At 45.0% G+C, this 26,394-nt stretch overlaps 1 protein-coding gene across 3 annotated transcripts in view; it reads right to left on the reverse strand.

Annotated features, from left to right (window-relative positions):
* IRS1 (insulin receptor substrate 1) overlaps positions 1–26,394 on the reverse strand; it is a 119,216-nt gene that overhangs the window by 78,283 nt on the left and 14,539 nt on the right. For all 3 annotated transcript variants that reach the window (XR_011152661.1, XM_069024007.1, XM_069024006.1), the window contains exon 2: positions 16,016–20,161. Coding sequence is in view for 2 of the 3 variants with exons in the window: in XM_069024007.1 (XP_068880108.1) it covers positions 16,039–19,575 (3,537 nt within the window). In the remaining variant the exon portion in view is untranslated. The remainder of the gene's footprint in view (positions 1–16,015; positions 20,162–26,394) is intronic.

Here is a 26,394-nt window from a genome sequence, read left to right on the forward strand (position 1 = left end):
ACCCTATGTTCAGCAAACAGAAGTATATGAAACAGATTTTACAAATCTATGACATACACGTCAGAAATATTTCACAAGTGATTTTCATTTCCAATTTTTGACTCTCCTTTTTCTCTGGAAAACAATGCTCTTGACCAGACTGGCTTCAATAGCCCAAAGCGCACAACTCACTCTAATGCACGCATACACTTCTGCAGGAAAGACAGAACTAGAGCAACTAAGAGTTCAACGGCGTTCGCTATCAGCTTTTACACACTGATAAAGAACCCTTGGAAAAGAGCATTTCCACACATACAGCAGCTCTACAGCACTGCAAAGCATACCTACACCCTCTCTACCCTGAGGAAACTTCACTCCAGTGAAGTCAATGGATGTTTTGTTACCAATTGTTAAATGATAAAATACCTCCAACAGGCACTGTCCTCTTCCATGGGCTTTTTCGAAACACCCAAGCCATACCTTTGTATTTGAAAAGAGGGAAAAGAATTAAAGTTCTCTCACTTCCTCACTCAGAAAATACTCACTGCTTGGATTAGCCACTAAATTAACTTCAGCTGTACAGAAAATGACTCATTAAACAGAACAATCAAAAATTTCACTGGAGAGAAGGGGAGGAGGTAAGGAGAACTTTAACCTTCCTCGTCTCCTGCCAAATAAATGACACAGTAGTTTGAAAAAATAAGCAGAACACAGTAACACTTCTTAATAAATAAGGCTTAAAACAGAAAGCTACAGAAAACTGAAGCAAAGGAAAAAACCAAAGCCAAGCTACAGACAACTGTAGTAGCTCTTGGAGCACTTTAATGCTCCAACTGTACCTAAATACATCTGGAAACATTGCACAGAGCAGCAGAAAGGCAGAGCTGTCTTTAAGAGGTTACTTCTTAATGTAGATCATAATGTCAGAAGTTCAACAAATAGTTAAAGTTTTGTTTTTACAAACACAAATCTGCCGGACAACAGACAGATCCCAGTTTTGTAATACACCACTGGGGACAAACATGCAAGAGATTTTATAATAAAAGAACAAAATTTTTCTTACACAGACTCATCTGAATTGCTGTGAGACCAGTAGGAAATGTTTTAGGGAAACTGATGTTTCCTTCTATCCCAGTCAGTTACTTATTGAATCCTCCTATCATCACTGAATTTGACCAAGAATTTGGGGCAGAAAGGTGGGAACCCTGCCTGTTTCTCATATGACATCTTGAGTAACTATACCAGAATGTCTGGAAGACAGCTGTCTGAAGCCATTACATATATTTTTCATTTTCACCTGAAAATACTTTCCACATATAAATGATCTTATCTAAACTAGAAAGGCTAATTTGTCAGTATGGATTTGGGTTTTGGCAGAAAATGTTTGTTTGAGAAGACAACTAAGACAGCTAAACTAGCATGAATACTAAAGCAGCAAGCACAGGTTTGCTAGTAAAAGATGTCTTCTCTCAGATACAGACTACTATTTTTTCACCTGAACAAAAACAAGCCATAATTGAGAAGTCTGGGGGTTTTTAACAGCATAAATGCATTTATCCTGCACTCCCACTTCAAAGCAGCACCTCTGAGATGAGTGAGGAACCAAACCCACTTTGATAAATTCTCTCAGATTCTAACCCAGCACAACTGCAAAGGATCCCTGGGCTGAGGGGGACTGGTGCTGCAGCTGGTCAGGATGACACCTCACTAAAGGTACAGTTTCACAGCAGCCCTGCAGACATCTCAGACACAGCTCTTGCAGCTGGCAAAGGAGAACCCAGGCAGAAGCAGCAATAGTGTAGGCCAAGACAACTGTGGTTTCAAGAGCAGTGTAAGACACTAAGCACATAAGGTGCTCTACTTGAAGATTTGCTGCCTGGAAGAATATAGCAGATGAAGTTTCACAGTTGGTTTTAACCAAACTAGGAGCTAGCTCCAGTCTAGAGAAATGCTAGAGAAATTATTCCCGCCTAAATACATTCCCAAGTGCTCCCCAGGTGGTGCTAAAAACAACTCTCCAGAGGAAGACATGGTCAAGGAGACAGAAACAACAGTGTGGCCTTCCATTACTTTAAGCTGATGGTAAACCTGTGTCCCGCATTCTGCTTCTGAAGTGCATTGATTGCCCATTCTTTGTGCAGCTCTCCCTGGCCTTAATTCTGTCAGACATGAACTGAGCCTAAGGATCATAACAGAGAAAGATGCAACAATGGTTAAAGCTGCAAGTATCAGCAAAGGGTATGGAGATAAATCCAAGGAAACAGATTCCAGATAGTGATTTGTATCACTCTTGACTTCATAAAACCAAAGCAAAACCTTTCAAAAACTTACAGTGACAAATAGTAAAAAGCTTCTACAAGAGTGCATCAGTTAAAGACACAAACAGGTTGCAAAGTCCTACAAATAACAGGAGTCCTGTAATGCAAAGGCTACCATTACATGTTCAGTAGTCCTCTTTTTTCTATGCATAAAGCAATCCTGCTAATAGTATTTTGCTTTTACCTGGTCCTTCAACCCAAATGCAAATGCTGAAATGTGAATCAAATCCATGATTAACATCACAGGAGTTATTTGATAAAGGAATAAAAGTTGATGAGCTACTATAAGAAACACAGAAGTAAACAAGCTTGAAACAAGACAGATCAAACATCTTACCAATCTTCAGGAGAAGAAGTTTCAGAAGAGATTAAATAACCAAGGTAGGAGATAAATTAGACATTGAATTACAGATCATTTTGTAGTCCTTTAGAGCTACCTCATTACTATAGCTAATTAAAATTAATGGAGACTCGCTATTAATTCAAATGGAATAGTGTAGTAACAGCTTCCAGAAAAAGAAAGAAAACTGTTAAAGGGACACATTCTAAACTGAGGCATGCTGCCCTAGTCCCACCAACCTCAAGTAGGTACAGCAATTTACATCAACTGGAGATTCCTCCCCTTCCACACCAAGGTGAAAAGTAATTCATAGCCCATTCATGCAGAAGGATCATTCAAACCTTCCTCCAAAATATGCCTACACAAAACTTATGAACACGTTATATGTTAGAGGAATTTTTTTCCTCTAACAATTCTTGGCACATCAACGCTTTCCACTGCTGCAATCCCACGTTATCAGCACGAGGCTTCATTCATACCTATGTTTAAAATTTTATAACAGCCTATCAAGCTAAGAGACTATGAATCATTCAAGCCATTAAAGCCCAATTACATCAACTGAAATCTGAGCTTCCCGGCATTATTCCAATTTCTCTTTCTGCTCACTCAGCCCCTGTACCCCTTCCTACACAACTTTCCTTTCTCTAGCCTTGTGAAACTTCTCTTACAGAAGACCCAGGGGCTGGCCAATTTACACAGCATGCCTATCACTCTTATCCTTCAATACATTTAACCACCACTTTTCTGTACTTGTGGTTTTGCCCTCTCCTCTCCCCCACCCAAATTCCTATCATTTCATGGATTGTCTGCTCCTGCTCTTCTGGATCAGGCGACATCCTGTAACCAGATCTTTTCTGTGCCTACACTTCGTTTCTGCATGATCATATCAGTTCAAATACATTTAATTATCATGTAGATACTGACATTGAGCTTCACGGTGGATTAATTCAAATTAAAGTGATTAAAATAATCAAATTCAGATTAACAAATAAGGAAACTTTTTTTTTTATGTCCTTAATGGTCATTCTCAAACACCAATAACCACTAAATCATGATGATCTGCAATATAACCTTCAATTTAGCATTTAATATAGTCCCTAGTTAGACAGTGCTATTAGTGTATATTTATGCAGATTCTTGACAAGAAATTAATGACCAACACAGGTCACTATTTAGTAGCTGGTTAAATTTTATATTATGACTTTTCAAGCTCTGTTTGAATGAAAAACAGGATGAAAACAAACAAAATCCCAAAACACATAAGGAAGTTACTTAACAAAATAAATGCTGCATTTAAAGACAATTTTTTCTTTTTATAAAGCCTCATCTCTCTTTAGGAGGTGAAATTGAGTGAATTTGGCTACTGTGGAATTCAAAATTGCCGATTTTGTAGAGTTCTTTGGATTTTTTTACTAAAAAACTTAAGAAAGGAAAGCTGTTTTCCAATCTTTTCTGTTGATTTCATTCAGTTTTGAATAAACATTAGGCTACTCACACCAAAACTAAAATAAATTTCTCTGGGTATCTACTGAAGCAGCTGCTGTTCTGAAAAATGAGGTTTTAGCACTTCAAACCCCACTCATATTCACTAGAGCAATAGGCTTATTTCCTCAAAACATTCAGTAGTTACATTGAGTGAAAGTTCTGTCTTAATTTAGGTAGTATATTACAGCATATTTAGTCCTGAATACAGGTTTATTTTTGAGAAAGCAAGACAAAAATTACTTCAACCTGAAACACCCCACTTTGTCAAACTCAGCTTGCCTTCTCCAGGGATGTGCTACCACCACCTCAGGGCCAAAACAGAATTTAAAAGAAATGTAAATATTTGCTCTCTTCCTGGGAAAGCACTACATAGGGAAGAGGGAAAAAGAGGGGATGTGCATATGGGGAATTGCATTAGTATAATTAGTTTTAGCAAGCTGGTAAATGTCTGCGTAGGCAATCCCTTCACTCTGAAGGGTATTTCCTAATTAAAAATATGCACCCATTTTCCAGAGCCTTCCTACTGAAGAAACATCTCACCACTGCCGCCCAATTAGATCAAATTGGATGGCTGGCTCTTTTTGTTGTGTGCATGATAATACAAAGACTCTCCAAGTTCCTGCTCAACAAAGGCTTGTGTGAAACAGGCTTTGAAGACACAATAACATTCCTCTTGCGAGTTTCAAGCCTGGAGGCTAAAAGCACCAAGTAACTATTCATTCTTCCATCTTGAGACACATTCCTAACCTAGTTCAAAGGCCTGAAAAAACATGCCCTAGCTACATGCCTGCACACCTTCAGAAGGGCTTTTCCCTTCTATCAGAGCTTGCTCGAGAAAGAAGTTTCATACAGAAAATAATTAAATACATTTGAGAGATTTGTTTCACTTTTAAGAACTCTTAAATTTTTTAAAGGATTCAATACTGCCTTGCATGTGAATTGATCAGCTACGTTAATCCCTTGAAGAGTAAAGTTCACCATTTACATGTTTGAAGTACAATGTTCATACACAGTGCACCCGTTCTTTAACTTTTGCTCCCAAGAAGCAGCTGTGAAAGGAGGGAGTGTGCACAGCAGCTGGAAAATGAAAAGGGATGATTTGGAGCTGTTTGGCTTCCATTACTGCTCTTCTATTTAGTTTCACCTGCCTCTGTTTTGATCTCAAACTGGTAAGATAGATGTAAATCACACATGGCTATCCACCCATATCAAGATATCCAAGACATTCAAGAACATTATGCATCATGCTCACAAGACAATGATAAAGTCAACAAAATACAAGATTATTTCCAAAATACTGACAATAGAACAAATAGTAACTTTCAAGAAGAAAAAAATATTTACAGTTTTCAACATAGCTTCCTAAATAAACTAGATTCCTCTTTATACATTTTATTTTGCTGTTTCTCAGAAATCTGAATGCCATTATGTGTAAAATTAAGAAATACAAACAGTTACTAAAGAATAGGCCAGCCTAACTACAGTTACCATTTACTGGTATGGAACCAGCACACTGAAATTGGAGCAGGCAGATGAAAGTGAAGGCAGCCAAGCTGAGCTTACCTTTTTAGTAAAGCAAGATGGTTACATCTGCCCAAAGCTCCTGCAGGACCCTACCCCAGATGTGCCAGCCAGCCTGCTTTTTGGGATTCCTGAACCCCACACAGTAGAAAAAAATCTCCTTTGTTTGCAACAGTTTTCAGTACACCTAAGCTAAGGTTTCCTTACCTGTGTTTCATTTTATATATGCAATCAAGCAACTAACTATTTAGTACTCCTGCATTTCCCTTTTTTTTTTTTAAGGGAAAGAAGTATTTTTTATTTTGTAGTTTATAGTTTAATAGTGACACTATTAAGAAAAAAAAAAATCAACTGTTATCTTCAACACAGAAAAATGGACCAAATGCTAAAAATACGGTAACATAGCAAAGCATGAAGGGATGATAGAGTGTACCTGTGCTTTGCAAGCAAAGAAGTCAAAAAGAGAAACAGGGTAAATGTAGCAGGTTAAAGAGGGGCAATTTTTTCAATTTTAACAATGCACCTGTTTAAATTTCCACCTGTCTAAAATATCTTTTTGTCCTCCTAAAGATTTCAATTAGTCACGTTCACTTTCCCCAAATGAAAGTTGTTCTCCTTGAATTTACCATCATTGCAAAAAGCTGAGTATTGCTCATTTTTCCCTTCATGTAGCCATGGTACAGATCTTCATTTCCACCAAAATAAGGAATGCCTTACCTTACTGACATCTAAGAGTCATTTTGAACCCTGTGGCAAGCTGAGCTGTCCTACCTCTTTCAAGCACTGTGCAGCTGAGCTACCTGCTGTTGGTCATTTCCAGGAAACACAACTGTACTATGAAAGGAAAATCTTTGTGGATAAATTCCAAAATAAGAAAAGAAGTAAGATAACATTGTCTTACCCTCAGTTAAGTAAACAACTTGTTAGTTTATGTCCTCATTATTATGTATCATTCTGCTCCATAAATGCCACGTTTGCTCTTTTGAAGTATCAAGTAATTCAGAAATTGTGATGAGGAATTGCAGAAGAGGAATCAGTAATTACAACACCACAAACTTTTCTGAGAAAATGAAAATTAACCCCATTTTTCAGAGACCACTCAGCCAACGCCACCATCACTTACCTAGAGTGCCTGCATGAGTCAGAAGCGGAACAGCCACCATCATTTCAGCAAAGTACCCAACCTTTATTTCTCTGGGTATCACCACAGAGACCAAGTACTGTGAAAAAGCACATTGTACCATGCAGGGAAGGCTGCAGACTTTACCAGCCCTATGACATGGCAGGCGCAGCAAAGGACATGGTTGCACCTGCACCTTCTCCAGGAAAGAGAGGAGCTTCTGTATTTCTCCTATTTTAATATCTGTGTGAAGGCTCTAGCATCACAGCTGACAGTGACTCCCAAACACCTTGTCCATCACTTGCACAGGAACCATCAAACCAAACAGGGAATTACTGAAAGACCAATGTCTCCTTGCTCTAGCAATTTTCAAGGTATTTCAGCAAAGTGCCTAAGCATCACTTACTTGGACACCAGCACTCCCCTGCAGCACATGCAGAAAGCTTCCAAGCTCCAAGTTTGTCTCTGAAGCCAAAACATCTCCCCTGTCACACGTATCCTGCTCTCTAGAGATTAAAATTCTCTTTCCTAACACAGCAATCTTCTCTTCAAAATGAAGGCCAGCTGGCTGAAGATTAATTACCATCCAGTGTTTTAATCTAAAAAATTCCCTCACTGACACACATCAGCTGTCACTCGAGGTGTCTTTGCATCTCTCACACAGCACAGGAAGCCCAGGTCAGACCTGAAACAAGTCACAGCTCCAACCACGGTGTTTGAAGCTCCCCACCTCCCCTCCATTCCTTTGCAGTCACTCACAAACTGACAAAACAGAAGACCCCAGCCGAGATTTGCTGTAAGAGGAGAAACAAACTCAATCTTCTACCTCCCATGTACACTTCCTGAGGTTCTTTTACTCTCTCAATCAAGACACACAACCCTGGGCACAGCATTTACATGAATGTTACTGGTGATGTACAAGCATGCAGTATCTTGTGAGGGGGATGATGGGAGGGTTTGTTTTGGTTTGGTTTTAATGCTACAGTTCAGTGAAGTAAGGGCAGAAAGAACCCATACAATCAGACTGGCTTAGTCTCCTCCACTCCAGCTTCAAGCTCTTTATTCCTTCAGGGAACTGTGCCACTGAAGGAAAGCTCCCATACACAGACTAGTTAAGTATTTTATTGACTAGCAAATCCAGCTTATGGAGTTCCTACCCTATAGTTATGTCTTAACAAATACTTGTGCATCACACTGAAAGACAGACTGCTGAAACTAGACAGGAACCAAGGCTGCTAGGTAATTCCCATTTTTTCTATTCACACAGATTCTGTATTTCAAAGAAAGCATGTGCCCTAATGGGTTAAAAATGTCCAGCCTACACAGGCTGGAGGGGATGGGCTGAAACAGAAGAAACACAATCAATTAAAGCTGTAGATATTCCCAGACTCTACGTTCCTCCATTATATAACACATCATCAGAGAGTTCAAATGTGCAAGTACACTTCAACAGCTCTACCAGCTGTAAGTGCACACCATCCTCCTGAAGCGTGTCTTATTTGAAAATTTAACAGGTCATTTCTTCCACATACCCAGCTTCCAAAAAAATAGAATTTTACAACAGTTGACAATATGTGCACAGGTAAATCTTCTGTGATACACCACAGAGCAGTACATTTCACCTTCCAGTTCAGGTGGCTGACACCAGATCTTCTAACTAGACTCCCAAATTATTACAAGCACTTGAACACACACAAATTTCCACTGTCTCATCTACCTGATCAAAAATTACTCTGAAGAAAATACACTTCACAATTACCCAAGGTTAAATCTCTAATAATAGTCTTCAGAGAACATGACCTAGATATGTCAAACATGATCAGAAAGACATATATCAAGACATCTTTTAGTTAGTTAAGAGTGCCAAGCTTATTTAAATCTCCTTTATCTGTTCACACCTTGGCTTTTATTAAATTTCCCATCATTTCTGTAAGCAAAGAGTAAAGCTGTTAAACTTGTGAATCTTTCTTTTTTTAAGTTACCAACATCTCTCCTTTACTATCTCTATTTCATGTAGTCAAAATAATAATCATCACAATCACAATTCATCAAAGGTCCAGAATTATGTAAAACTAGAATAATGCTATTCATGTTTACAAACAGGTACTCTAACACATGAGATCATGTACAGATGACCAAAAGCCAGCTTTTAGCATTCTGACAAGTTGGGAATTTAGACATATTTGTTAGTATTAATATATTTGTGTTGCAGCTCTTACCATGAAATGAAAACCACAAGATCTGCTGTAACAAGCCACAATAGCTTTGTCATTTAAATTTTTCTTTTAAAATATATTCTTTAAATTTTTTTAAAAAGTAAGAGAATCTATACTTACTAATCCATAAAACAAATCATTAAACTAATGAACCCAAATCAAATTTATAACTGTCCAAGTAGTAGACAGTAAAGAAGAAAATGCTGGAGGTTAAAAAATCCTGTGTGAATATAGTTCTTCTTTTGTTATATGTATTTTATAAAATCAAGGGGGTTTTAATGTTAAAATTCACTCATTCTTATTTATCTTCTACTTAATTCAGATTTGTTCCTGTGGTTCATTGCTGTGGTTGTGACAGGAATACTACAAGACAAAGTAGGAAAGAAGAGCTGGAGGTAAATTCTGCTTGCCTTACTAAGCAAATCATCCTATTAAGGTCAGCAGAACATCCAAATACTAAAAAAAAAAAAAAAAAAAAAAAAAAAAAAAAAAAAAAAAAAAAAAAACATAAAATCCAATAACAAGTAAGGAACATATGTGCTTCCCAAGCAGAGTGTCCATCCCTGTAATAAAGATCAAAAGAAAAATACAGAAGTAAAAACACCTTCAGAAAACTGCAGTACCATACAAAATTAGCACCTCTAGAACAAACTCTTTGTGTATATCCAGGCTCTCCACATTTCTCTATACCCATCCTCTCAAATATCACCATCCCAATTCCCCTCACATCACAAACACCTTGCAATTCTCTCTTGCATCATCCTACCATAGTTTCTGCGTCCCCCAAGTAATTTCTCTTTCATTCCCATCTCCTTCCCATACCAGTTTCTGCAAGTGCTCCCCAGCCTGTACCTCAAGTTCCCCATTATCTCATGTCAGCAACCCCCAGTCTCTCTTCTAGTCACAGCACAGGTCCCATGAACAACTTTCCCTTCCTTTTTCCTCTCATCTCTTAAGAGTATTTCATAACTCTGCCAATCAAACACAGTAATTAGTTTTCACTGAAACTTGGCACAGAGGTTAAACCTAAAATCATATTAGTTTTGGAAAATAATATCTATTTCTCTTCCATATCACTGGACACCAAAATTATTTTTTAAAGCTTATGTGACTTTATTCACATAATAATCAGTACTGAACAGGTTCACTTTCAGAGCTTCAATAAACTAGAAAATAAAACACTTTCTTCACAAACAAGCTATTATACAGTTACTTGTTCAAAAGAATATTCAAGTACATTTACTTTCAGTACTTGCACTCATGTATTTATGACGTCATTAAAATTGTACAGTCCTAACGAATATAAAAATTTTAGCTATTATAAAGTATTCCTGAAACAATGCAACATACTGAAGATATTGGTCAAATAACATTCCTACTCCACAGCTGCTTGCTACATTTTATTTAAGAGCTGCAATTCTCTATTTACAAGTGTCATCTAAGGAATTTTATGATCTCCCTACAGTTGCTATTAAGAATCAGCATCATCCTCACCCTATAATGTCCTGTTTCATTTTCAAATTTAAACCACATTCAAAAACCAGTTCAAACATTAACTATATGTGGAAACCATGTGCTAAACATGTCCAGGTAGTACCTCATAATCATATGAATTTGTTTATAAATCATTCCATTTCAGTTTTTAAGCCAGGAAAACAGAAGAGAAACACTCAAAGCCATTAATTATAAGCTTGTGGTCTTGTTAAACAGGAGAACTGCAAATATGCAAGTATGGGGAGACACAGGTTCAATTTTGGCAAATAATTAAGTATGGGGGAAAACTGGTGTGTGCATACAGTAAGAAATGTACTGATTTGTCTACAGTAATACCCACAAAGCATAGAAAACTTACATAATATGCTGGTATTTACCTTGGTGCTGACCCAAAACTACAGAAAGTTCTGTTCTTCAGTTCTGGAAACAACATGCCCCTAGAAACTTAATTTAACTGTACAAGTCTTGTTTTGGCACCCTTGTGGGTCTCTTACAACTCAGGATATCCTATGATTTTATGAATTGCTGTTTCTGTTGTTCCACCTTAAGTTTTTAACTTGAGAAAAACCCCCACAACTATCGCAAACTATAAAAGAAATAAATTTAAAAGGCAAGCAGTGTCCCAACAAAAGTAGAACCCAAGTATATAGTACAAGAATGACGTGACTAATTTTCTGTTTACCATTGTGTATTTTCCTAAGAACCACACACGTTTAGTTCTACCCTTAGAAGTGTTTTACTTTAACAGGCGAAAGGTCTAACAACCTTGTGCTGCATTCCCATTGTACTGTTTTCCATTTTCTTACATCACCAAAAAACCCCAAAACACCCATGCAGTGGGTGAAACAGTCAGCATCAAAGCTCGAGTGAGCCAAGTTACCACTTGCTTACACTACACATATTCTATTCGGTGTTATTAGCACTTACATTCAGGAGTTCTCAGAGTCATCAACAAAATGGAAACAAAGCTTTGAAGCTTTGGAGATCAGAGTAGGATACCTGGATTCATTCTACATCCTACTACAGCATTTCCTGTTTCTCCAGAGCCAACATCTAATGGTTTCCTTTTCGGAATATTTTTTGACTATATACTCAGAACAGAAGCTATCAACGGTTCATCTTCAAAACCCCTGCTCATTTGAGGAGCCTTCTCACAGCAACCCCAAAAGCAGGATCCACAGCATATCCACAACATCTGCTCACTTGTTGTCTTGGGCTTGTGTGCAGGGTTCTGGCAGCGGGGGGCTACAGGGCTGGTTCCTCCAAGAAGCTGCTGAAAGTTTCCCCCATGTGTGACAGAGCCAGTGCCAGCCAGCTCCAAGATGGATCTGCTGCTGGCCAAGGCCAAGCCCATCACTGGCAGTGGCAGCACCTCTGGGATAATGTATTTAGGAACAGGAATAACTGCACAACTGCAGCCGGAGAAAGGAGTGAGAATATCTGAGACCACCGTGGATATCTGTGGAAACTACTCTGCAGAGGAAGTAGCAACAGAGACAACATGCAATGAACTGGCCAAAACCTCCATTCTCATACCCCTGTGCTGCTGTGGGGAGGAGGTAGAGAAATGGGGAGTAAAGCTAAGCCCAGGAAGAAGGGAGGGGTGAGGGAAAAGTGTTTTAAGATTTAGTTTTATTTCCTATTACCCTACTCTGATTTGACTGGTAATAAATAAAACTAATTTGCCCAAGCTGAGTCTTTTTTGCCCATGACAGTAACTGATGAGTCATCTCTCCCGGCCCTTATCTCGACTCACAAGCTCTTTTTGTTGTATTTTTTCCTCCCCTGTCTAGCTGAGGAGGAGAGTGATAGAGTGGCTCTGGTAGGCACCTAGTGTCTAGCCAAGGCCAGCCCACCACATCTGTGCATGCAAAACTCAAAGCAGGAGGAAAACACCTTAGGGCTACACTGCTCTCTCCCCTCAATTTTTCCATGTCATGGGCTGGTGTTACCCAGCACAACTTGGCAACTGCAGCAACATGGCCTTCCAGCTACAGCACAAAAGTCCACTCATCAGAGGATCCAAGCACCAAAGAGTCACCAGCTAGGCTAGACACACACAACAGTACCCAGTTCTCTAAAACAGAGGTAAAAGTTTAGAACTGCGCTGAAACTAACAGCAAAAAAAGAAGAGAGCTAGGGCAGGGCCAGATTTTTGGAAACAGCCAAGAATATGTGACAGGGAAGGCTGTGGGATTGGAGAGTGTAGAGGAATGCTGTGGGTGAAAGAGAGATGTTTTTCAATTAAATTTGGGAAACAACATGATTATTTCAGCCAGTATCCTTAATGTTAGAGAAATAATTATACTTGAAAGAGACTAAAAATACTTCCGAATCTAATGCCTGAACAACTTAGAGGCAGCTGGGAGGGAAGGACAGGGGAGCAGGGAAAAGGACAGTAGTCAGCTAGTTTGCATCAAAGCAGCAACAATCATTTTACCCGTTAGGAGATGAACAGCCAACATTTGGCGTCATTGTCTTGTAGACTGCAACAAGAGAAAAATCCAGAATGGATAAAACAAGAGTTATCCAGATAGTTTAAGCCTTTGGGGTGGGGTGGAAGATTGCTCTATGGAGAAAAAGAAGCACGTGCAGTCCCTTTGGCATTTCTGAGATTAAAAGTGTAAATAATATCCCATGAAAGAGATGGAAGGTAAAGCAAGAGTACTTAGTGCAGCCTTCCCCAACCCTTGTTGTGATACCTGCAGCTTCACCTTTCCCTTCCCAGCTCCAGATGTTTTCTCCTCTCTGCTGTACCTGCAAACACATGAAGTAGCTTTTCCTTCATCTTTCGCTTGCTCAGACACCAACAGGACAAACCACAACCATAACCCTCCCCACTCTCAGCTGCAGCCTGAACAGCCTCAGCTGCCAGAAGAAGCACAAGGGAAGGTGGCCAAGGAGGCACAGCCCACTCTACTGCTCGCTGGGAAAGGCAGGCAATGCTTTGGGGAACTGGAGCACCCTTACTGCATGTGAAGTTTTCAGGTGAATGGTTTAACTGAAGGTGCTCAACGACTTTTTCAGGCATATGCAAGCAGTCCCATAAATCATTCAGCTCCAGGCAGGTTTTCTTAGGAATGACATAAGGTACAACCTACATGGAACAATTCTTCTGCCAAACCTAACTTTTATGTCTAAAGCAAAAAAGGTACAAACACATGTCAAAAAATAGCTGTAAGAACAAAACATTGTTGGGTTTCTTTCCTTAGCACACTCAAGAGATGAGATAGTTGGGCTGAACTTTGCAAGGAAAGTTTCACTTTATGGCAAGAAATCCAGCCTGGGAAATAAGAGTCCCAAGGGTTAATGTCTGAGAAAGCTACAAGCAATCAACAAAGCTTTATAGTGTGTAGGGAGAAGGAACAGCCATGGCTCAAACTCCCCATATAATTACAAACTGATTCTTCCCTTGCCTCCCAGAAGAAGCTGCGCCTCCTCAATCCAATCCTAATTTTGGGAAATAAGAACCAACTTCAAACAGCAATGACTCTATTACACACTACCTTTTCACAGTGCTGCCCTTAAAAATATCTGCATAGTGTTTTTCAGCCAGTTCTTGTATCAGGTCTTCCACATCCTAATCTTTCACTGAACAGCATAATCACAGCAGGTATCTACCTAACACCACTATAGAGAGCACTGCCACAGCTTTTATGTTAAAAGTGACACACAGTTCAATTAAACAAGTTGTCCACAGCAAAATGAAAGCAGTGCATTTGGAAAAAAACTTTAAGCAAGCAGTTATGGCACTGCTCCCCACCAGACCTGCCTTCTTATACCCTTCATATATTCATTATTTACTCCCACACTGACCAAAGATCTTTTCTCATACTTACTCCCCAATCTCATCACCACACAGGTGGGAGGGAACAGTAATGCTCCCAGCTAAGTGACTTAACTGCAGAACATGTTGCATCCTCTGGCAAAAATCCCCCCCTGAAGAATTCACAATGCTGTCCTAAGCAGATACGGATTTCCAGGGTAACAAGATCCATCTGCAAAAACAGGGCTCTTACAAGCACATGCCAGAACTGAGAAAAGGTGTGGCTGTGTAAATTTGTGTACATTTGGTCACAAATAATGTATGGTGACAGCATAGTTCTGTCAGAAAGCCACAAAAATTACTCTTGTCTACCAGTTACCACTTGAACCAGACCAACAATATTTGCACTGATCTTAAGTCCTACCTTGAACTTTCAAATTAACTTGGTATTCATAGATCATGTAAGAGTAACACTTAATATTGCTTTGCTCTAATGGGCAACAGCAGTAAGTACAAAGTAGCAAATGTGAAGATACTATTTTGCTTTTGTTCAGGTTATAAGAATGCAAAACACCTAAAAATGAAAAACATATCTCAGGCATCACACCAACACCAGCCCTCAGTGTTCTCTTCAGCGAGGCCAACAGGCAACACAAATACTGAGATGATGCAAACAGTGGTATGAGATTCACCCCCTAATGTCATTGCATATATTCATAGTAACTGCTTCAACTACTGAAATTGCTGCTGCTCAGGTATGTAGGAAACTGCTAAAATTGAGTGACAAAATTTACTAGATAACTACCTGCCAGTACTTGTCTACACAAAAACAAAACACTCTTCACCTTTCATGAAAGGACTTAACACAGGGGCGCTGTACTCTATGAGCTCTTAACGAGACACATTGTTATGGGCTGCATAAAGTTCCCACTCAACAGAAACATCACACTGCTTCCAACAAGGCTCCTACTCATCTTACATGTCTGTAATCAACATGCAACAACCTGGCAGAAGTTTTTATCGAATTAAAAATTAAAAACTTCAGGAAGAAACAGAACACATCAATCAATGCCAAAAACACAGTTCATAGTGCTCATGTCTTGTACTGTTTGTAACACTGTTGTGAGTGTGGGACAGCCACACAGTATCAACTGAAACACACGTGATAGATACAATGTTCTAAACGCTTTGAAGTCTGTTTTCGAACTCAAAGAACCTTCCAACAGAATTAACGCTGGTCACAGCCCCATGAGGTAGATGCCCTTAGCCGTGCACATGTTAGCACGGTTCATTACTCTACCCTTGGCCACAAGCGGGATGATTACTGACCAAACCAGGATTACACTGGAAGTTTCCTGTTTCCAGCCCAATACTAGAGGTAACTCGCTTTCACACCCCTCTCCCACACACTTTTGAAGCACTGCTAATTCTGAAAGGTAAAAAAAAAGTGGCAACACAGTAAGCACAGTACAGTATCCCCGACTGAACAGGAGCATCCAAACCTGCTTTGGAGGCACTCTCCAGCCCGTGCAGGTGCGGGCCAGCAGCTGGACACTCGCAGACATGCTGCGTTCCTGGATGCTTCCGCTACTAAAACATGCTGCAGTGAGGCCAACGGCTCGACGAAACCACCCTAACCCGTGGCTGCCCCGGGGGACGATGCTGCCCGCCCCCCGCCCGCGGGATGGCACCGCCACGAGAAGCCTCGACCCCAGCCCCCTCCCAGCGGTCGTTCCCGAGCGGAGCCGCGCCCCGTCCCGCCCCGTCCCGGCTCACCTTCCCCGGCGGACGGCCGGCTCCTACATCTCCTCCCGCTTCTGGAAGCTGATGCTGGCGTACGCGCTCAGGTCCTCGCCGCAGTGGCCGCTCCCGCGCTGCTGGCCCGGGGGCTTCGGCGGCTGCGGCTGCTTCGCCTCGGCGGGGGCATGCGGGTGGTGATGGCGGCGGTGGCCGCAGTCCCTCACCAAGTCCAGGTCGATGTAGTTGAGCCCGTTCTCCAGGGCGGGCGCGGCCCCCGGCTCCCGGCGGGCGGCCGCCTCCCCCGCGCCAGGCCGCAGCCACACGTTCTCGAAGGAGGCCGAGCTATGCCGCTTCACCTCCTCGGCGCCCCCCGCGCCGCCGCAGGGGAAGGGTGCCCCGAGCCCGCTCACCGCTCCGCGGGCCGCGCTCGGCGTGGAGGAGAAGGTCTCGGAGCTGTGCCGCCGCCGGCCGCCCTGCGGATCGGCGCGGATCACCTTGGCACTCTGGTTGCGGCCGGGGCTGAGGCTGACGCGGGTGAAGGCGCTACCCGCGCCCAGGCCCCCCAGCAGGGAGGAGGAGCGCGGCGGCGCCGCCGCCAGCTCGGCCGGCGGCCGCGGCAGCTCCGGGGACGCCGCGGTGGCGGCCGCCGGCGGGGGCTTTTCGGGGCCGGCGCGGCCCCCCCGCACCTCGGCGTAGCCGAGCAGGCGGGCGGGCGAGCCGGGGGACGGACTGTCGGCGCAGTCCGAGCAGGAGCCCCCCCCGGCCGCGGCGCCCCCCCGCTGCATCGCCACGTAGTCCCGGCCAGGCCGGGCTGCCCGCGCGGTAGCGAAGCCGGGCGGGCAGGGGGCCCGCGGCGGGCCCGGCTCCATGTTCATGTACTCCTCGGCGGCCTCGCTGCCCGGCGGCGGCAGGGCCATGTTCAGGGCAGCCGAGGGGAAGGGCGGCTTCTCGCCGGCTATGAACTCGATGTTCACGTACTCGCCGGGGCTCTTGGGCTCCGGGGGCAGCAGCACGGGGGGCTGCTCCCGGGCCCGTGGCAGGGTGCTGGCCTTGGGGCCGCCCAGCGACAGCCGCGTGGGGCGCGCCAGGCGGCCCTTGGTCTGCACGGCCGTGTCCACCTTGCGCGGGGGCTGCGCTTGAGGCGGGGGACCGCCCTCGGGGCCGCCGCCGCCGCCCAGGCTGTCGCTGCTGGTGGAGGAGGAAGAGTCCTCGGTCGCGTAAAGGAGGCGGCTGGAGCTGAGTGCGATGCGGGGCTGAGGGCTGCCCTGCTCGGCTGCCCCCGCCGGCCTGCTGCCGCCCCGCCGGTGCACGTGCTTGAAGGAGCGTGGCAGCGAGAAGTAAGAGTAGATAGGTTTGTGGTGCGCGGCGGTGACCGCCTCCTCAACCCCCGGCTGCCCCGCAGCCCCGAAGTAGCAGTCGGGCGGAGTGCTGGTGGTGGAGCCGCTGGCTGGGGACATGTTGATATAGTCGCTGCCGCCGCAGGGGAGCTTCCCCTCGTTGCTTTCCACTGAGAGTTTTGGGTGGTGGCCGGCACCATTTGTCCAGATCTTGCCGTATCCCGCAGAGCTGTTGTCCGGGGAGTAGCTGCCACTGGGGGACATCATCATGTAGCCATTAGAGTCCACTGTGGCTGGAGGGTGGCGACCACCCCTGCCAGGGTTGATGATCTGCTGTGGGGCCGACACACTCTTAGGACTCATGGGCATATAGTCACCACCCTTGCCCCCTCCCCCCCCACTGGGCATAGGGGCTACACCAGGTGACATGGGCATGTAGCCATCATCCGTGTGCGGGGTGGGGTTGGTCCGATGATGGCCACTGTCCATGGGGTGCATCTCCAGGCACTCCTCTGGGTAGGAGTGAGTGGGCACAAAGGCTGAGTGGCGGTAGGAGGGCAGCCTGCTGCTGCCACAGGGGTAAGAAGGCAGCATCTCCGTGTACTCCTCAATGGAAGCCACAGAAGACTGCGAGGGTGTCTTCTGGTGGGAGATGGTGGGCGAAGTGCCTGCAGAGTGAGTTCGCTTCCTGAATGCCTTCTCCAAGTCGGCAACCTCCTCACTACCACCTCGAGGACAGCAGGGTGTACTAGGATAGCGGGGTTGCTGCTGAGGGTGGCAGGTACGTGGGATGAAGTGGCCGTTGGGTGCTGCCAGGCTGCAGCAAGAGGAGGTGGCCTTCCCTCCCATGCAGATGTAGTTGAGGTCTTCATCACCTCGGGCAGGGGGGGTGTGTCCCAATGAATCAGGGGTTACACTGCGAAAAGAGCTGCGAAAGTCACATGGGCTAGAACCATACTCATCAGAAGAAATAAATCCACCATCACTAGGGGAGCCAGAAACTGAAGCACTAGACCTTCGTGGAAACAGGCAGTCTGAGGTGGAGCCATGGCCACTGGTGCTGCTGGATGACAGGCTGACTGGACTGGTGGCTGAAGGAGAGCAGCGTGAGGAAGGCATTGGGATGGACCGGCTGTGGTTGAGTGGAGGATGGAGCCTGGAGTTGCCACGGTGTCTGTGTGAATGAGTCCGGTTAGCACTGGGACTAACTGGGCTACCATCCACAGAGGCAGGTCTTGACATTGTGCCTTCCCCATCACTCGATGCTCGAACCCGGAAAGAGCTGGGTTTGCCACCTGTACCTCCACCACCGGCAGGAGAAGTGGCCGTGACACTCTCGGTCCTGGACCGCCGACTGAGCCCCACTTGGCTTGGGGGAGGGTTGCTGACATGGTGCCTGCTGCGAAGGGGCACAGAGATTGGGTTGGAACAGTTTGAGGAGGACTGGCTCTTGCTGCGGGGCCGGAATTCCTCACTCATGGCTCGCATGGCCTCCAGGATAGTTTCATGCATGTTCTGTGCCACCACTGAGTCATCCACTTGCATCCAGAACTCACCAGGTCCAGTGACAGCTGAGCGTCCCACCTCAATGAAGAAGAAGTTCTCAGAGTGACCACAGCGGCGGATATTGAGCAGCTGCAGCACCACAGCAGCCGCATCTGAATTCAGCTTTACAAAGCTGATGGTCTTGTTAGTCAGGCACAGGCGGTAGATGCCAATCAGGTTCTTTGTCTGGCCTAGGCCCTTAGGCTTCAGAATTACTTGCCAAACTTCCTTAAAAGCTGGACCAGGGGCTACCTCACCATAGCTGTCCTCACCTGCTTCCCCCAGTCCTGTGCTGCTGCCTCCAAAAGTGACATCGCTGTGGTGGTGGTGGTGATGGTGATGGAGGTGGTGGTGGCCCTTGGCCCTGTTGTGCAACTGCAGTAGCGCTTGGTACCAGCTCTCTTGCTCAGGTTCGCTGTCAGCTGCAATGGCAAAGTGCTCGTCCTTGGTGTAGAGGGCCACCAGGTGCTTGTTCTTGGAGTCAGCCCGTTTGTTGATGTTGAAGCAGCTTTCTAGTGGGATGGAGCGCTTGGGGGCCCCTGACTTGTGTCTCCATTTCTTTTCATTCTCATAATACTCCAGCCGGGCAGGACCAGACTCACTGGCTGCCCTCAGCACGAAAAATCGTTTATGCATGCTCTTGGGTTTGCGCAAGTAACCCACCTTTCTGACATCTGAGAAGAAGCCCTCGTTATTATCCGTGGGGCTGGCCATGATGAGAGGCGGTGGAGCTGTTACTGCAGCTCGCAGTCTGCAAGACCCCAAAACAGCCAATCCAGCCGGGAAAGGCAACCACCTAAAATAAAATTCATGCAACAACACTTAAAAAAAAAAAAAAAAAAAAAAAAAAAAAAAAAAAAAAGGCAAAATAGCTCAGGATCCTCTTTTGAGAACGGGACGGGGGAGGGACAGAAGCCGGGTGAGAGCAGCTGTTCAGTGGCAGAGACAGCTTCCAGCACCAAATCAGAGTTTGTGTTGCTGTTTATGCCCAAATCGCGCTTAGATGGGTAAGCTCGTCCTTAAAAAGTCCAGTCCCGATCAGTCCTGACGAAAGTCTCGTCCCAAAATCAGCCGCCGGGAATGAGAAACGCATCTTCCCTTGAAGGGGTCGGGCTCCGGCGGGGCCAGGAGCGGGGCGGGCGTCCCTTTCCTCCGCTCCCTGCTCCCCTTTCTCGGCTCAAGTTTGCCTCCGCGAGCAGCGATCGCTGTTGCAGATTAAATATCCTCTCGGGGGCGGAGATTGTTTTGCGAAGTCCGGGGTTTGCACCCAAAAATACACGCTGCTTTCCCCTCTCTCGCCCTACCCCCAAAAAGAGAAAACAAATTTTTAAAAAATGCCGCCCACAATACAACCCCCCTTCCCCAAATATCAGCGCCGAGGCTGCTGCTCCCGCTTGTGCATGCGGAGGAGGCTGGCGACCCCATTCAGTCCCATCTCGTTAGGCAGAGAAAGTGCCATTTCCACACGCGGCGCAGCCCGGCAGCGGCGGGAGGGGAGGCAAGCCCGAGTGCCGAAGGAACATCCTCTCTTCCTCCTCCTCTTCATTCCAGGCGGCAGCGCCTCAGCGGCCGGCGGCACAGCCCCCTCCCGTGTCCCAGCCCACCGGGGGAGCGGGCACCGCAGCGGCGGCTCCTTCTCCGTCGGCTTCTCCTCGGAGTTTCCCGGCGCCCCGCACCAAAACAGGCGGCGGGGGCCGCGCTCGCCAGTCCAGCCCCCTCCGCCCGCCGCCGCGACTCAGGCTCACTCCAAGGAGAACAACACGTGACGGCGCCAGTGCGTGGACCATCCCCGGAGCCGCCGCCGGGCTCCCGGCCAGCGCCGCCGCTCCGCCCTCCGCCCTGCCCTCATTCAGCGCGGCCGCGGGGCCGCCGCCGCCGCGCCCCCATTGGTGCCGCCGCCTGTCCGTCACGGCGGCGGCGGCGCCCGGCCGGGCTGGGGCGCGGCGCGTAGTAAAGAGGCGTAGACGGCATTCAGCGTCGTGTTATTTATACCCGCCGCCGGCGGCCTCTGCAGTGTGGCGGCTCCTGGGCCCGGCCGGGTGGGGAGCTGCTCCCGCCTAGCCGCAGCCCTGGCCGCCGGCCTTGCTGGGAGGGGAACGGAACGGAGCGGAGCGGGGGGTGCCGCGGGTGCGGCCGCGCCCGCTCCGCCCGGGGCTCGTTCCGCTCGTGCTCAGACGCGGCCCCTGCGCTGCCAGCGCGGCCGGTCCCCAACAGGGGCCTGGCGGGACGGGGGCGCTCGGCACGGCGCTGCCTCCATGGCGGGCGAGGCCGGGCCCCAGCAGCGCTCCCCTCGGCCTGCGCAGGGTCTCGTGTCTCCCCGAGTCGCTCTGTGCTGAATTAAACAGAGCGCGCAGCGGGAGCGGCCGTGCCGGGGCTGGACGTGCCGCGCCCGCAACTCTGCCCTGGGCCCCGGGAACAAGTGCGGGAGCGCTGCGGCCGCATCCGCTGCTCAATGCTGCCCTCTGCGGGACAGCGCCCGCCCGCCCCCATCTGTTGGGGGCTGTGATTTCGGGGGGCTGGGTGGGGCTTTGGGGGTGCTTGTGGTTTTCCCTGCTGACAGTTACGATGAGTGACCCTGGACAGCCGTGGAGGACAGCGGGGCTCTAATGGCCCTGCGCTGGCACTGCCCTACCCGAGCAGACTGACTGCAGCTGGTCAGAGATGAAAGCGCCACAGAGCAGTGCTCTCATCTACTCTTCGGGTTAAAATTAAATACAAAATTACACTCTCATTTGAATTCGTGTAGGTCCAAACATGGGATAAATAAGTCAGAGGCTTTTCTAATGCATCTGCACTACAAAATTTGCTGCTGCGCAGATCATGGTCATGCAATTATTTGAGAGGAACAGTTACCTGAACAGTTGAAACACCCAGAAAGGACAACAGGCAGTAGCACAAACCACCCTTGCATATTATCTTATAGAAAACACCATAAAGCACAGAATTGTTTAAAGGTGTTTGCCAAACACAAGATGACAATTTCTAACACAAAGCAGAGTCTAGCTGGTAAGGAGTGAGAAAAAAAGACAATCCATGCTATAATAATAACCTATATCATCACCTCATTCTTTCCTCCACACCATAGCTCATCATTACAAACCCAGATATTTGTATTGAAAATAAATCTGTTATACATACCTTGAGATAAAGATTAGTACGAACCAAGTGTATTTCTATCCTCCAACAAGTAGGACAGGAAATTGCTCCCCCAGCCCACACTATGGAGCTGTGGGACAGACTTGCAGCCCCAAGGCATATTAAGATCAGCTATCATTAATGACAAGGTATGTTTTGTGAGAAAAGGGCACCATCCCCATACATCCATGGCTAAAACGTCCTGTGGCAGGAGGATAGCTCCTAAACCTCCTGTCCCTTCACAAGCATGGGAATGCATGTTTGTGCACAGAATATATGTGCTGCTTTTTTAATTAAACAATTTGCACATAGTAGGTAAGGTTATTGATATTAAATAACTTTTATTTGCTCTGCCCCATTCTTTGTCTTGTCAGGTGTTACACTGATATGCACATGTAAATGGAATGATCTCTTGATGGAGAATAACCACCATCGGATTGGTATTGTGTTGCACCAGGGAGCATGGATTTGGGGGTAAAAGCATGAGACAGTCCTATAATCATAGAATTTCTTGAGTTGGAAGATACTCATAGGGATGATCAAGGTCAAATCCCTGCTCCTCACAGGACTACCCAAAACTAAACCATATGACAAAGGGCATTGTCCAAACAACTCTTTGAACTCTGACAGACTTGGTGTCCTGACCACTTCCCTGGGGAGCCTGTTCCAGTGACTGACTGCCCTCACAGTGAAGAGCCTCTTCCTAACATCCAATCAAACTTCCCTTAACAGTTTCATTCAGTTCATACCATGTCCTAGCCACAGCTTGTGGGCAGACAGTATATTTGAATGTCTCCATTCAGCTTGGGAACATTCTCTTCAATAATAGCTGATTTTGCAGATAAAATAAAATCTGGTTGTTCTTATCTGGTTATCAAGGGGATTCAGTAAATGTTCCAGAAGTGTTTTCAAACTTTATATATAGATTCATGTCCTTTGCCCAGCAGAAATTACAGGCAATAACACACTTCCAGCATATTTTGAAAACTATTTTTTAAAGTTAGTTTGCATCATGCCAGACCACATCTTGGAATTGTTTTCTTGCGCTTTGAGTTCCAAAGTTCTGAAGTACTGTGCTTCTCTGTGAGGTACATAAGTGTGCACACCAGCACACTAAAGAGAAAAATATGCCCTTACTTTTTCTATTTAAACACTCATCCTGCTTTGACCATGAGTGACTGAGAATTCAGACTCTGTAACTAATTGCAGAGCAGTTCAAACCAAGACAATTAATTCTATGTATAAATACCTATAGCTATCACACTACATCCATGTCTCTCTATACAAGAAATTCAGCTTCAGTATACAAGAACAAAATTGAGGTTGCTTTTCTAGCAACCTATATTTCATACAACTAAGTTTCTGCAGTACCCTTTGACCATCCCCCTATTCTGAACACACACCTCAGAATATATACATATATATCTCCATATCCATTCTCTAGGAGACAACATGATTATTCGATACAGAGAAGGGAAAGGAGTATAATAGAACAGATAAGGATCAAAGTTGCTAACTTTTATCTGCCCTACTAAGTGGTTGAAAGATTAATTTAGCACGGGGTAATCTCATGAGGCATAAAGTGCTTGAGACAATTAGTTCTCACAGTGTCTCTACTGAACCTGGCAGAGCAGATCAGTTAGGACTGGGAGATAATCAAAACTTGTGTTTTGGTAATGCTCTGTTGGTGAAATGGCATCCCGGGATGGCAAATACAAGAATCCAAAAGTAACTGAAGAGGTAGTGCTGCTCTAAATTACAATGAAGGCTGGTTCCTCTTGAAGCCACCTTTACCTGTTCACATATAGATTCTCAGCCAACTGCAAAAATGAGTGAAAATAGCAGATAAGACTCAACATGCACCTTTGATACAGTAAGGAAAAAAAACACTGCTCAGTTATCTTTTCAGGTGACGGTCACAGGCTGTTGTTCGGTTTGTAATTTTCTTTTTGCCTCTGCCTTCAACTGCTTTTATGGCTCTTTTTTCCCCCCTTTCTCTCCTCAGATACATCTCTAAGCACTTTGCTCACTTTCCTATGTATCTGACTGTTCTGTTAAAAGGGTGTTAGACTTGTTATTGCAATGTTCTAGAATTTTAGGGTCCCCTAAAAAAGTCTCTCTCACAAGGATGCAAACCAAAAGGAACATTCCCCAAAGGTGAAGTTACATCACTGTGTCTCTAAAGAAAGCAGAATGACCCTTGTTTACCATCTTCATCCATTCACCTTCCAGACACAACTGATCTACAACTTTCTACCTCTGATCCCCACTCCCAGTTGCTCCTAAAATGCTTGATCTCATTTTCCACACCAAACTCTTCAGTTAAAACAAAACAACTCTATTTCAAGGCAGAATACAATGCACAACAACAACAAAAAAAGACAGGTCAGGAAATCAAAACTTTCTGAACATTATTTTCTTTCATTTCCTACTGTGTAGGAATTAAGTTGTCCAGGAGCAGGAAGAATGAGCTGCTCTGCCAGGGAAGGGAAGCCAGGTGCCAAGGGGCAGTGACCTCCCCAATTGCAGCCCACTCCTATATTGCACCCAAATAAGGTGAGCAGGGAACACTGTTGGTTTTTGGATGTAAAATTTCTCTTACATATAAATAGAATTTCCTGTATTTCAGTTTGTGGCCATTGCCTTTCGTCCTGACCCTGGGCACTATAGAGAAGAGCCCAGTTCTTTGTCCATCACACCAACACAGGTATGCTCTGAGCCTTGTCCCAGGGTTGAGCTGATTGCAATATTTAATATATTTTAAGCTCATTTGTAGTATATACTTTTCTACAAGCAACAGTAAGGATGAAATTCACATAACCCCTCCTCCAAAAATAGTGTGGCTGTCTCTAAACCAGTGAAATCATTACTTAAGTAAACAAGATGCTTAATTTTTCTGTTAAAAGGAATGGTAGTAATATCATAATTACACATTTTGTATCACTGACTTCTACTGTCATCTCTTTGAGGCAAACCAAGAACACATATGGAATGACTAATTAGAATCTTCAAATGTATTATATTATGTTGACAGCTGTATCCCACTATCACAATAATGAGAACTAGAAAAGTTCAAAGCATCTTTTCTATACTTCACTTACTAGGAATTTTTCTATCATGTATTCTCCAGTTTGTGTATAAAACACCGTTACTCATAACAGCGTTTAGATCACATTAATTATATGAAATGTTTAAGTTATGTTCTAGTGATCAAAATTAATTCATACAGATTATAATTTTTTGTACATTACTACCTCCCCATATAGCTTAATGTGTCTCTGTTTAAAGAGGCCAGAAAAGATAAAACATCATTTCTATGCTTTCCATTGGGGAATATGGATATCCCAACTGAAGTATCACTAAAACTCAGTAAGACTTTTGGATAATTCCCAGGCTACACTGATCAACCTTCAGCTCTGCCTCTATTATCTTTGTATTTCCATGCTGTAATATGTTCAAAAACTGTAGTGATGCTTCACAGATTTTTTTTTTTTTTTTGGTGCTTTAATTCTGTCTCCTTCACCAAAGACAAAATTGCCTGGAGCATGAATTTCAAAGTGCAAGTTACAGAATCTTTTATGTAGGTTTTAATAAGTTTTGTCTGTGCATTGCTTAGAGCAATGGTCTCAAGCAGTTTCTGACTGAGCAAGGGAGTTTCATAGGTCCACAGGTGTTCAATTTGGGTTTTTTACCACAGTGGCAAAGCCCACAGAGGTATGAAAATTAAAGCCAAATAGAAAGTTTTACCCATGGTTACTTGGTGACAGCAGCAGTCTCAGTCTTGCCCAGCCAGCTTTACTTCATCTTTGAGGTGTCAGTGTTTAACCCTGAATGATAGATAAAGCCAAAGGTTTAAAATAAATAAATAAATAAATAAATAAATAAAGCCTACTACTGCCCCTACTGCCATTTCACAGCTACAGAGAAAAAGGAGGAAACATGTTAATCCCTACAGGATCCCATGGGGCAGATCCTCCTGAGGCAAGAATCAGCTCCCTTTTCCCTTGCTTTGCTGCAGAGGAGTGAAGGGAACTAGGCTGTGCTAAGCCCCCCACTCCAGCTTCGTGCCATCGAGGTGGGTTACCCCGGCTCTGGGCTCCCGTCGCAAAGCACGCAGAAGGCATGCATGGCCTGGAGTCAGAGCCCCTGCCCTGGGCCATCAGGACACTGTTGTCACCAGCTGCCTTTGGTGCTGGCCTTGCACTCAGTCTGGCTTCAGGGCTGGTTACTTCTAAGCAGGATGCACTACAGGTGTTTGAACATGACTGATTCCTCAGTTGTGTTTGTCAGGAATGGGAGACTGAAAAATGGGATAACAGAGCAAAAGAGTAAGCAATGGTTTCTAGAGAAAAAGGAGTATTACTCTGGTTTTCTTCAAAGATTTTAGCAGTGGAGCTA

The sequence above is a fragment of the Aphelocoma coerulescens genome, chromosome 9 (assembly GCF_041296385.1).
Source record: "Aphelocoma coerulescens isolate FSJ_1873_10779 chromosome 9, UR_Acoe_1.0, whole genome shotgun sequence".
NCBI lineage: Eukaryota > Metazoa > Chordata > Aves > Passeriformes > Corvidae > Aphelocoma > Aphelocoma coerulescens.